This window comes from Petaurus breviceps, unplaced genomic scaffold (assembly GCF_028583685.1).
Source record: "Petaurus breviceps papuanus isolate PSGF00001 unplaced genomic scaffold, PetGlider_PUasm1.0 545, whole genome shotgun sequence".
Lineage (NCBI taxonomy): Eukaryota > Metazoa > Chordata > Mammalia > Diprotodontia > Petauridae > Petaurus > Petaurus breviceps.
The window spans coordinates 2,541,691-2,555,473 of NW_027186366.1; the positions used below are offsets into that span (position 1 = coordinate 2,541,691).

General features: G+C 42.8%; 1 protein-coding gene across 1 annotated transcript in view; it reads left to right on the top strand.

The window, feature by feature from the left end:
• AK5 (adenylate kinase 5) overlaps positions 1-13,783 on the top strand; it is a 234,631-nt gene that overhangs the window by 75,197 nt on the left and 145,651 nt on the right. Inside the window, exon 5 of the mRNA XM_069102249.1 lies at positions 3,971-4,162. Within this exon, the coding sequence (XP_068958350.1) occupies positions 3,971-4,162 (192 nt within the window). The remainder of the gene's footprint in view (positions 1-3,970; positions 4,163-13,783) is intronic.

Consider the following 13,783-nt stretch of genomic DNA (forward strand, 5'->3'; position numbering starts at 1 on the left):
CATAGAGACAATTTATATATAGAAATGAATAGTGGTCTCATTAATTAATGATTAATAAAAATAATAATAATGGTGGGCATTAAATACATGTATTCCCAGACCTGGTCGGAATAATTTCACAATTACCCCCTGTCTGTTCAATTCAGCGGACATGGATTATACTGGGGATGTGAAGCAGGTCCTGACGGTAAAGAACTGGCCTGCTGCAGGTTAGGGACACACCTGTAAGGTAAGAGGGAAGATGGGGAGAGCTGTCACATCTGTGGGGATCAGGAAAGGCTCTGGAACCACCAAGTGGAGATGAGAAGAAACAAGGATTCTGACAAGGGAAAATGAGGACTGAGTCCATTCTAGAAATTCCAACCAGGTTTTGCAAATGCCCAGAGGCATGTAGAGTATGGCCAGAGGAGGAACACAGGGTAAGCATGGAAAGGTAGGTTAGAGGGAGACCACAGAGAGTCTTCTAGCTAGGAAGCAAGAGGGAGCTGGCTTTTGGACATATGAACAGCGTGACTACACCTGTACGTGGGACAAACTATTGGGAAAGGCTTGAGGAGGTCAGACGGGGAGAAACCAAAGCAGGAAGACTTTGGGATCATAGGACCCTATGTTTAGAGGTAGCGGGACTACAGAAATCATCACTATCCTCTTTTAACAGATGAATAAACTGAGGCACAGAGGAGTAAGATAAAAGATGTGTAGCCCTTTGCAAACCCTAAAGTTCCATATAAATACTCTAGTTCATTATCGTTACTATGATTACTGCCCAAACTAGGATTAGAACACTGGTGTGGTAAATGCCACAACCATTCTTCATTCCGTTTTTCCCAGCCCTCAGTCTTATCTTGCCACCTAATTCAGCTAAGAGGGAATCACTTCAGAATTAGGGTTTATGGTCAGGTCAGCGAAGAGAGAGCGATGAATGGGAAAGATGGCATGGAGGCAGGCTTGGCAAAGGATCCAGCTTGGTGGGTAAGGGAGAAAGAAGGGCCAAGAAAGCTGCAGGGTTGTAAAGGCAGGGACAGAGTGACTTAGTCCAACCCATGCCCATCTCCAAAGTCAGGTCCATTGTCTTTGCCAGATTGGCAAAGGGGTCCATGGCACAAAAAAGGCTAGAAGTCCCTGCCTTACACTGAAATAGAGAAAAAGGAATTTTGATTGTTACAAAGAGCAACATGATTTTTTTAAATGCCAAGTTGTCTGATGGTCCAGAATGCTCATTATAAGCATAAAAATACTATTCTATGTGGATCCCTGCTGCTCCTTATATGTTTTTGTTCAGAAGCTGTTTGCCCTATAGTGGCTAGGTGGTGAAGAGTATAGCATGCTGGACCCTAGATTCAGGGAGACCCAAGTTCAAATCGGGCCTCAGCTCTGTGACCCTGAGTAAATCACTTCACCTTTCTACCTCAGTTTCCTCATCTGTAAAATGGGGATAATAATAGCACCTACCTCCTAGGATTATTGAGAGGATCAAATGGGATAATCTAAGTAAAGCCCTTTGTAAACCTTCTTTAAAAGCACCATGTTATTAGCTATTTAAACTTAACAAACATTTATCAGAACCTACAATGTGAAAGGTGAGGGAATAGTATGGCATAATAAAAAGAGAACTGGACAAGAGGACCTGGTTTTAAGTCCTGACTATGACATGCTCTCTGTGTCCCTGGGAAAAATCTCTAAGACCATACAGGTCTTTTTTTCATTTTCATTTCTTCCAATTTACAAGCATTTTTCTTTCCTCTCACTCCCTCCATAGGGAAAAAGAAAAAAAGAAAATCAAAAGCCTTGTAACCAATATGCATCATCAAGTAAAACAAACTCTCACATTCCTCCTGCCCAACACAGTGGCTCACTGCCCACTGATCTGTCCGACCTGTGGGCAGAGGGGATGTGCTTCGTCTTCAGTCCCCCAGGCTGTTGTTTTCTCACTCAAAACTGTTCTTTATAATGTTATTGTCTGACTTGTGCTCCTAAATCTGCATCAACCTACACAGGTTTTTGTAGTTTCTTCTGAGACTGCCTGTTGTATCATTTCTTGTGGCATAATAATATTCCATCACTTTCATATACTGTGGTTTGAGGAGCCATTCTCCCATAGGTGGGCACCCCCTTAGTCTTGAATTTGACTTTGCTATGAAAAGCTGCCATAAATATTTTTGTACATATGACTCCTTTTCATCATTTTAGTGACTTTGTTCCAAATGGCTTTCCAGAATGGTTGGACCAATTCACATCTCCATCAATAATGTAATGATGTCTTTATTTTCCCACAGTGCCCCCCCCCAACATTTGTCATTTTCTCTTTTTCTCATTGTTGTCAACCCAATGATATATGGTAGGAACCCAAAATTGCTTTAATTTGCAACTTTCTAAAGATTAATGATTTGGAACATTTTTGTTCATATGACCTCTGATGGCTTGGATTTCTTCTTTTGGCAACTGCCTGTCTGGATCCTTTGATCATTTATTAAATGCAGAATAGTTCATATTCTTATAAATTTGAATCAATTCTTGATATATCTTGAAAGTGAGACCTTTCCCAAAGAGCAAAGAATTTTTCCCAATTAACTCTTTCCCTTCTAATTTTAGCTAGGTTTTGTTTATTCAAAAGCTTTTTAAATTTATGCACTCAAAATTGTCCATTTTATCTGCTGTGATTCTCTCTTTCCCTAAATTAGTCTTAGGTTCTTCCTCTACCTATAGATAAAGAAGCAAATTTGTTCATTATTCCTCTAATTTATTGAGGATGTGACCTTTCAATGTCTAAGTCATATGTATACTTGGAGTCAGTCTTGGCACATGGTATAAGATGTTGATAAAAATGTAATTTCTGCCAGATTACTTTCTAATTTTCCCAGCAGTTTTTGTTGAGTTTTTACCCCCCAGTAACTTGAGTCTTTGAGTTTGTTGAACACTAGTTTGTTGCTTCCATGTATTTTCTATGCCTAATGTGTTCTAATCATCATTCTCCATTTTTTAACCAGTACCAAATCATTTAGACAATTACTGCATTGTAGCCTAGTTTGACAGCTGGTAACATCAGGTCTCCTTCCTTCCCACTTTTTTTCTTTATTTTTTGAGGTTCTTGACCATTTGTTCTTCCTAATGAATTTCATTATTTTTTTTTTTTTAGCTCTACAGTAATTCTTTGGTACTTTGGTTGGTATGCATTTAAATAAAGTTAGGTAATATTGTCTTGTTTACTATGCTGGCTCAGCCCATCCATGAGCAATTAATATTTCTACAACTATTTAGGTCTATAATAGCTCAAAGAGTGTTTTGTAGTTGTATTCATATCATTCTGTTTCTTGATAAATAGACTCCTAAATATTTTATAGTTGTTTCAAGTGGATTTTTTCTTTCTCTCTCTTCCTGCTGGGTTTTGTTGGTAATATAGGGAAATACACAGAAATTCCTGATGCATAGTAACACTGCTTGTTGAGTGAAGGACTCCCAGCACCTTAGAGCTATTGCACTGGCTTCCCCCTCTGCCTGGGCTGCCCTCCTTCCTCATTTAGAATTCGAAAACAACTCAAATACCTTCCCCTACATGGGACCTTCCCTGATTCCCTCAATCAAAAATTGCTGTTTATTTATTTCTACTTAGAGTTACAGCATCTGGCACACAGTAGGCACTTACTACATGCTTGTTGACTTGAGTATTGACTGACTTCTCTGAGCACATGGTATTTCCCTATTGCATAGCACAGTGCCTGGTATATAGTAAGTGCTTAATAAAGGCTTGTTGATTAATGAATTCTCGAAGGCCATTTCTTCTCTAAACTTTGTGCCCTGACACAACTGAGTGTTCTGCATTCAGTAGCTGTTTAATAAGTGTCTGTCACTGAGACAACCTGGAAGCTTAGCCAAGAAGCTGTAAGAGCTTCTACGATGAAACCCTGGAGGGAATCCCCACTGGTGCAATTGGCTTGACTAAGACTTGCCTCTTGGTGCATTGTCTCTGCAGATCTGCCTCCCAGACTTGGTCGTGTTCCTGGCTTGCACTAGCCAGCGACTCAAGGAGAGGCTGCTGAAGAGGGCAGAGCAACAGGGCAGGCCTGACGACAACATGAAAGCCACCCAGAGGAGGCTCGCCAACTTCAAGCAGAATGCCTCCCCCTTGATCAAATACTTCCAGGAAAAGGGGCTCATCATGACAGTAAGTACTTAGAGACGAGTTGCATTCCAATGGTCCAGCTTCCTTGGGCTTTGGAATTCCCTTTGTATAACGATGGCTCTGTCTGATCTGCAGTCTATCCAATGGCCAAAGTTGATTTGTCTGCCCTGGCTTGTTGTCACAGGGCGATGATGGAGAAAGAGGCTTTCTGTGTTAATGGTGCCTGCTGTGTGGCAGGCTCTGACCGAACGGGTTTGAGACGGGATGGAATCTAAATGCACTGACCTGAAAGGACAGGATTCCATTCTCTGGATGGTGTTGTTGTTCAGCTGTTTTCCAGTTGTCCCTGACTCTCTGTGACCCCATTTGGGATTTTCTTGGCAAAGATACTAGAGGAGTTTGCCATTTCCTTCTCCAGCTCATTTGACAGACAAGGAAACTGAGGCAAACAGAGTGAAGTGACTTGCCCAGGATCACACAGCTAGTAAGTGTCTGAGGCCATATTTGAACTCAGGTCTTCCCTACACCAGGCTTAACCCTATCCACTGCACCACCTACCTGCCCTGTTCTCTGGGTATGGGGCACAAAAACCTAAGACTCTCCACTCTGGCTATGGAAAGGAGGTGCTTATGAAAAAGGAATAGATAACTTTCAAGAAAAATTGGGGTTTTTATTCGCCCTGAGTTACTCCCTAGTCGTCAGTGACCTGTCTGAAAGGGTTAATGCAATGTTCAGGATCTAAATTGTCTTTGAAAATAACTGAGCATCACAATGCATACATTCTACTCTTCCTGTGCCCTGCTGAAGCTAAGAAGGTGGTAAGAAATTCACTTCTCATTAAATGTGCTATAAATACCAAGCACTTAATTTCTCTCCTTCCTCCCTCCCCTAACCCAACTGATCAATTAAAAGAACAAATACACATAAGCAAGAAAAGCAAATTTCCCATTTGACCACATCCAAAAACGTGTCTCCTTCTGTGTCTTGGGTCTGTGCCCTCGTGGGTTCATAGTTAAATAGTGAGGTTTTGATGGAATTCACCCACCCTCCCAAGGACGGCATGTGCCAGGGAAGGACCACAGCACTGGCCTCAGACCATCTCTTGCCTAGTGAGTATTTACAAGCTTGACAGAAAGGGCAGAGACAGTGGAAAGCTGTATCGGAGAGAGTGCTGATTTCAGACCTAGTCCACGTCCTCCCTCTGACAAACCTCAGCTGTGGGCACATCATGAAATCTCCCTGTGTCCTGATTCAAACCTGTCAGGTCTCAGGACATTGCTGGTCTGTGTTGTACATGGACTTTATCACCAGGAGTTCCTCCTACCCCACTCGAGTCCCAAGGACAGACCATTGTTCCCTTCCCTCTCCCCTAACCCCACACCCAAATTGAGAGGCAGTGTGATAGATGGCTAGAGGGCCAGCTTTGATGTCAGGAAGGCTTGGCTTCCAGTCCCCTCCTGGGAATTAGACCCATAGATGGTACAGTGAGTAGTACATGGGACTTAGGAGTTAGGAAAACCTGAGTTCAAATTCTGCTTCTGATAATTACTAGCTGTGTCACCGCTGGACAAGTGCTTAACCCTTCTGCCTGAGTTTTCTCATCTGTAAAATGAAGAGGTCTCAGAGCCTAATAAATCTTCTAGTGCTAAATCTTTTATTTTATACACCAAGAACCCCCTATGCCAAAGAAATCATAAATCTAGAAAACAACATTTTATACAAAGGATCATATCTATCCCTCAAAAGTTTGCAGTCCTATATACACAATCTCATCTGATAACTAACGTGAAGTTGACGAGCTGCCTTGTGAAAAAGTGTCCCATGGGTTCTGTGTGGTCCTACAATAGGGATTTGTCATCTTTTTGTGTCATGAGGGAACCCCATCTCAAAATCAGCTTTTCAAATGATTAAGGAAATGCTCGATTTCAGTGAGAAGTTGGTGAAAACAAAGGTGTAATTTTTACATGCAGCCCCTGAATCTTATCTACAGCCCCATTGGGAGTTCATGAGCCCCGGGTTAAGAACTCCTGCTCTAAGAGAAACAAGCTTCAAAGGGGGAAATGTAGGCTTGATGCCAAGAAAGCCTTCCTCACAAGAACTCAACAGAAGTGGAAGGGGCCGCATGGGGAGATAGAGTACACTCATGCTTTGTTCCTGAACACCAGAATGTGGAGTGTGCTAAGAGTGAGGGTGACTTTCAAATCATCAAGAGCTGGTCTTAGCACTTAGTTAACAAGATGGCACTCTTTCTGTCCTCTATAACTCACTCAGTCCTGCCCTCTTCCCGCCCCCAGGAGCAGCTTCCCAATAGCCCAAAGTCGGCTCTTTCCTCCTTTCCCCAATCTTGGGCTGAAGTCTTCTCTCCTCAACTGAATTGCCCCAGGCACCACACTGCCCAGATGAATGTCTGTTGGTTTTGTTGTTGAAGAGATCCTTGCTTAGGTGGGGCCTGGACTAGACGGCCACTGAAGCCCCTTCTAATTCTGGAATTCTATGATTTCTTTTTTTTTTTAATTTGGTGATTTCTAGGTTACAACACATTACATAAGCAGTGTAAAATGTCTGAGCTGGAGCCATGTTAGGAGCTGGACTCTTTATGAGAAGTGGTGTGGCATTGAGGAAATACCAATTACCTAAGAGTGGGGTAGACCTCAATTGCACTCCTGTCTCTGCCTAACCCAACAATCCTGAGGAAATCCTTTCACCTCCTTTTCCTCAACCAATCAACCACAGTGATCAACAAGCTGTTATTACAAAGGCAAAAGTAAGACAGTCTCTGCTCCCAGAGGGTTTACATTCTATCAAGGGATATGTCACGTACATATAACAGTATAAAATTAGACAAAACAAGCAAAATACAATAAATTCCTCATTTGTAAAATGAAGACAGTTTACAAATATATATAAAAATATATATATTTTAGGGTCTTTTCCATCTTAAAAATGCATAGGATCATGGATTTATTGTCAAGCCGGAAGGACTCTGGGAGTTGTCAATTCTGACTCCCTCATTTTACAAAAAATGAGAAACTGGGGCCCAGAAAGGTTAAGGGGCTTGCCTAGGACCACAAAGTAGTGATTATCTGGGCAGAATTTGAACCCAGATCTTCCTGACTCTGTATCCAGTGCTCATCTACCAGGCTATCCTGCCTCTAATTCTACATGAAGCTGATTTTTTCCAAGTTTCTCTTATTTGCTTATGATGTGACCTTTTATATTTGGGTCATGTATCCATTTGGAGCTTATCTTTATATAATATATGAGGTGTTGATCTCAATCTAATTTCCCCCATCCTTCTGTCCAATTTTCCTCGAAGTTTTTTGCAAGATAGTGAATCCTTATCCCAGTAACTGGACTCATTGTGCCTACTGGACACCACTATTGTTCTAGATTCCTTTTCTTCTGTATGTTGTATACCTAGTCTGTTCCACTGATTGATCTTTGTTTTTTAACTAGCACTAAATGGCTTTAAGAATCATGGCTTTGTAAGTCAAATTTGAGCTCCAGCACTGCTCATTCTCTTCCTTCATTACCACTTCTTTTCAGTATTTCCCATGAGATTCTTGGTCTTTCCTGTCTATCTATGAATTTTATTCATATTTTTTCTAGTTCTGTAAATTACTCTTTTGATAGTTGGATTGGTATGGTATAGGATAAGCAAATTAGTTAGACAAGATTGTCATTTTTATGATATTGACTCAGTCTATCCATGAGCAACTAAGATTTCACCAATTATTTAGGTGTGTTATTTCTGTAAAGAGTTATTTATAGTTGTATTTATATAGGTTTTATGTATATCTTAGTAGGCAGACTCCCAAGTATTTATATATATATATATATATATATATATATATATATATATATATATATATATATATATATATATATATATGAACAATTGTAAAAACATCAACTGAAAAGGAACAAAGTGAACGGAACCAGGAGGACAGTTTCTACAATATCCACCCCGAAAAAAACAAACCACTTTGGGAGGTAGAAGAACACGATCTATCCGATAGCCATCCATGATTCTAAAAGACTGTCAATGGTGCATCCTCTCCTGCTGATGTAAAGGAGAGAGATTGAGAGTGTGAGATGAGAGGAACATGTATCTCTGTATAGGACTAGTGAGGCACTGCCACAGTGCCTGGCCCACAGGAGGCACTTAATAGACATTGATTGTCTTTGAAAAACAATAATTCTATAAGGAGAAATTCTGTTAAAGATCCATTGATGACTTCACAAAATTTCATTTTACCCTTGACTATGTAGAATTTTACAGCTGAAAGGAACAGACCATTAAGTCCAATTCCTTTTTTCTCTCGATGGGGAAGATTCCAGCCTCCAGTTTATGTTAGAGTCCAATATTCAGGTGTCTCTGAGGCTCTCTTGTTTTTCATCTTAAAGTGGGCAGTCTGGATTAGATGCCCTCTGCAGCCACTTAACTTTCCCTCTGTATCTGTGATCCTAAGATCCTAACAGGAACGTGGCTCCTTCCACATAAACATCTGAAAGAAAAGACAAATACAGGAACCGAGAGGCATCGGGTGAAAATCTCTCCTGTGTTCACTGTGGCAGAGATAAGTTATCTCTTAGTCCCACCTTCTAGAGGAAGCCTTTCCCAGATTCCGAGTTCTCGTGCCTTCCCTCTGGCGATTATTTTCTATTTATTCTGCTTACGGTTTGGTTCTCCAGAGTTGTTTGCATGTAGTCTCCCTCCCCCTCCCCCCTCGCCGCCCCGTTAGATCGAGAGCTCCTCCTGGGCAGGGACTCTTCCCTAGCCAGGAACACCGTGTCTAGCACACAGTAGGCACTTAAAAAATGCTTTTTGGCTGAATAATTCATTTTTAACCTTATCCAAGGAGGTAATGTGGTAGGTTTGATCTGATAAATGTTCAAAACATTGTAGTTTTTAAAAGCTTTAAATAACAGGGAAGAACCAAGGAGGGAATTTTTTTTTCTTTTTTAAAAGAAAACTCCTTAGCCCTGAATTATGCAATTGCTAAAGAAAAGTGAGAGCGCATTTGTTTCTGCAAACAGAGTGCCCCCGCCTCAGGCTGAGCTGGAGTTCAGTTGGTATTTCCGAGGCTGAAAGGCATCACCGGCGAGCTAGGGCGTTTGCTCCCAGCCGCTGCTCAGCTCCCCACCGGAACAGATTGCAGAAATGAATGCGCGCTGGCGAGGGCTAATTTACTGATATTTTGCCGGGAAGTGAAATGCGTTCGCCTCTAACGGAACGAGAGAGCCGGCCGCGCCCAGCAGCTTCCAGAGAAACGCCCCTCCTTATGGAAAGGGGGCACTGCACTGAACGGTCATCTCGAGCGAGGTGAGAGCGCGTACAGGGGCGCAGCACGATCTAGCCGGGGAGCTCGGGGCGCAGAGGAGAGCGCACGTCCAGGCGGCCCCTGGCGCTCAGAGGTGTTGAGCCAGAGACGTTCTTTTCGTGGCTGTTGTTCGGGTCCCATTTCTTCTGGCTCTTTCTGGTTCGAATTCCATCTCTAATGCACACGATTTGGCGCAGGACCTGGGAGAGTCTGTAAAATGGGCAGGTTGAAGAAGAGGTTTCTGAAGTCCCTTCCCGCTCTGGATCAATGGTCCTGGGCCTTATTCACCTCCCAGTATCTTTGGACTTTAATGCGCTGGCCAGTCCAGAATTACAGGTGGCCTCTCCACTGCCCACGATTCTCCCTTCTCTACTGGAGCCTTGGTGTAAGCTTACCTTCTATAGGACCAGATCACCAGGTCATAGATTTTTAAGCTGGAAGAGAGAGGCCTCAGAGAGCACCCAGTTCAGCCTGTCCTGCCCTCCACCTCCAGAAGAATCCTGGCTTCTTTCAAGGTCATGTGCTATATGGATCCATCACTGAATCAACAGAGATTTCCTGAGCACCTGTTATGCAGGTGCCATCTTAGGGGCTGGGGAGACAAGGAGTCAGTTCTTCTCTCATGCTTATTTGGAAAACAGAAACTTGTTCCAGCACCACTGATATGTTAGGGAACAATATGAGTCCAAATTGAATTTGTGAACTGAAATGTGAATTTTATATTTGCTCATGTGCTATTTCATCCATCAGGCACAGGGAGAACAGCAAATTGCATCTAGCTGACCCAAGTTGTATAAGAATACATCCCCCACCTACACACACACACACACACACACACACACACACACACACACACACACACACACACACACACCTCATCTCTGGGAATGGCCTGCTGCCTGGATGGCCTTGCCTCCCTCACCTGTAGCAGTCAATTTTGCAAGCCCAGACCCCATGGTGGGAACTTGGCCCAGACCAAGTAGCCCTGAAGCCACCACTATTTATTACAGTCTTGATGTAGCTTTTAAATTTTTTTTTAAAGCAATCGGGGTTAAGTAACTTGCTCAAGGTTACACGGCCAGTCATTTCTGGGTGTGGTGCTAAGTGTCTGAGCCTGGGATTCGATCCAGGTCATCCTGACACTGGAGTCAGTGCTCTTACTCACTGAGCCACCTGGCTGCCCCAAGCTTTTTAAATTTTTAAAATGTATTTCTTAACCATTTAATTTGTACAAAATTATGCTGCCATTTCTAACTAGGTCCCATCTTTTTTCCAAACGTGTCACTGATGAAGTTTTTGAGTACAGTACCTGTTTTCCCCTGAGGCCCATCATTTCTATTGGATGATTTTGTTTCTGGCAGTGATTTTTCAGGAACAAGCAGTTCATGTTATAGCAGAAGTGACTGTGCAAAGAACGAGACACACTCTTTGTCTTTACTGGGGGAGACAAGGACATATGAAAGTTAATCTTTTATTAGAAATCTAAAGTTAATAAATGCATATGGATGATACATGGAAGATAGATAATAGAAAGATAAACAGATAGGTAGGTGGATAGACAGACAGACAGACAGACAGACAAAGTAGTTAAATAGAAGGGATTTGGGGAGGGAGGACACTAGGGTTGAGGGTCAAACACTCTACATGTGCTGTCTAATTGGAGCTTCCAACCACCTTATGTCATAGTGCATGATTATACCCATTCTACAGGTGAGGAATCAGAAGCTCACAGAGTGAAGAATGTAGGAAAAGGTACTGGGCATACAAAGAGAAAATAAATGAGACAGGCCCAACCCTCAAGGAGTTTATATTTTAGTGGAGGATGACAGTCCATTTAAAGGGAACCAGAAGAGGGTTAGGGTAATATTGGAAATGGGTGGAAAGAGATTCAAAAGACTGCTTCTGAACAGTATAAATATCACCATATTCAATATTAACCAGGATTAATTACATCTCGGAGTCACCCAGCTTGTGAAAGCAGAGGGAGGATTAGAACCCAGACCCACCAGATTTCCCATCCAGCAGTGTGCAATGATGCTCTCTGAGTCATTGGAAGGAGTCCCCAGCCCATTGAATTCATTTTATAGCTCAACCAGGATTAGGCCACAAGGTACTTATTCACTTTGGTATTTGCCAGTCCAGCTAACTGGAGAAGCCACGATGTTGTTGTCTTAATGACACGGGCTAAGTCAGCAAAAGTGACAGCCATTTTCCTTTAATTGTTCAATACAAAAAGGAGACATGAAATCAGCAACCTGCTCTTAGTATGCCCATGTGGTCAGGCCCTGTGTGATGGAATCCCTCTTGGCTCAGCATCCTGACCACATGGGTGTGGCTTTCACCTGGCTCCATCACAGCCTCTTACTCAAAGGCCAGGCTTCCAGGTACTAGAATTGGGGGACATTTTATTTCAAAGATTCTCTTTGTACAACCCAGAAGGCTGAGAGACTTTGGTGGAGCCTGTGTAATGTCACTGACCAAGGAAACAGTTCATGACATTGTGTAGTCACTAACTAGCTTGTCTCGGTGGGAATGTATTAGCTCTTGAAGGCTGGTTTCCTTTTATAGGGACAAACTCTCAGCAGGATGTGTGCTGAGAGGTCACTTTCCCTTTCATTCCCAAAGAGTTTGCTCAATTCATCCTGACCAAATTGGATCCCTTTAGGAGAATTTCAGCTCTTGCTTGGGGAATTCAAATCTTTGAAAAGTTAACCTATCATTTTAAATTATGTAAATTTATTCTAAAAGAGAAAAAAATCTTAGTAGATATGGGATAAAATACTGTGCTGAAATGTAATGTTCAGGGGGTCATTCAGAAATTACATTCCAAACCTTCTATCAAGGGACTTTGTGGCCAATGGGAAACCATGAGTCTGGCCAAGAAAAAGACTATGTATCATACATGAGTTTGGGGGCTTTTTTTGTTGTCTGTTTCTATTTTTTTATTGATCTCTTTTGTGTTTACTTTGAAAACACTCTCCTTAAGTTAAATCTCCAATTTGGTTAAGTTTTTTGGCCTGTGCCTAGAAACTGCCCACATTTGATTTATCGATTGATTGATTCATTGACTGATGTAAGATGAGGAAGTTAGACCAGGTGGCACCTGAGGTACCTTGTAAACCTAAATCCACAATTCCAGAAGCCTCCTAAGAAGCACATCCCAGCCTGCCCATGCCCACACATCCTGAATGACTTTTGTCAATGCCCCATCAATCCTCTTCAGGAATTCCTCCAGTCAAAGCCATGGGAACTTACCAAGGTCTCCCACCATTTCATGGACATCAGTGGCCTTGACAACATCGGAGAAGTTATTTCTCCTTCCATTAGTAACCTGTAGCAGTGTGTTCACACTCCCCACCAACAAGCACTTTCTATGTGCCCAGACACTTTGCTAAATGCTGAGGATACGAAGAAAAAGTGGCAATGGCCCCTGACCTCAAAGAATATACAGTCTAGTGAGGGGAGCCTCAGAGGGAAGTTCATGTGAGATATACACAGAGTAGATGAGAGGCACATCTATGGTCTCTGAGGTCCCTTCCATCTCAAGATCTATGGCCCTATGGGCTGCAACGAGGTGCATCTGGAATACTTCACCATTCATAGGGAATCCCTTTTCCATTTGCACTGTGTCAGAAAAATGTATTATTATTCTATCACCACTCATTGTCCTGGGCCTCTAAAGTGACTGAATGCGTGAGTATGTACTCAGCAACATGGCACTGATAAAGTATCATGGGCTGCCTGTCTTGGGACCTTCAACAGACTGCCCCCTGAGGCACTAACCCAGCCATCTGGAAGATTCCCCAGTTCCAGATCCTGGGAGCTGGGGAGCCAAGAAGGATTCTGTGCAGGCCATGAGGGGCATTCACGTGGAAGAGAAATACTGAGAATCACAGATTGAGTACAATGCCCAGAACCAGTAAGGAGGGCTGCTTAGGTGCTCGAACCCCCCAGGGGCCTCTGTCTCCACTCTGCCTGGTCCCTCCAGCACCAGGCTCATCACCTCACCCTCACACCCGATCCGTGGCCAATCAGGGGCCAGCCTTCTGGCTTCCAGCTCCCAGCTCCCAGCATCTCTCAGTTCCGATCCCTTTGCTCTTTCAAACCTGCTTCTTGGCTCATGCTGGAATATTTCTGCAGTCTCCAAACTGGTTTCTCTGTCCTCCCATTTATCCTCATCAAAGTTGCCAAATTTCTGTTCCTAAAGCGCAGGTCAGCCCACATCAGTGCCATGATCAAGAACATCCAGTGGTTCCCCATTACTTGTGGGATAAAATTAAAAGCTCCTTAGCTTGGCATTTCAAACCTTCACAGTCTAGCTCTAGTCAAATACTCCAGC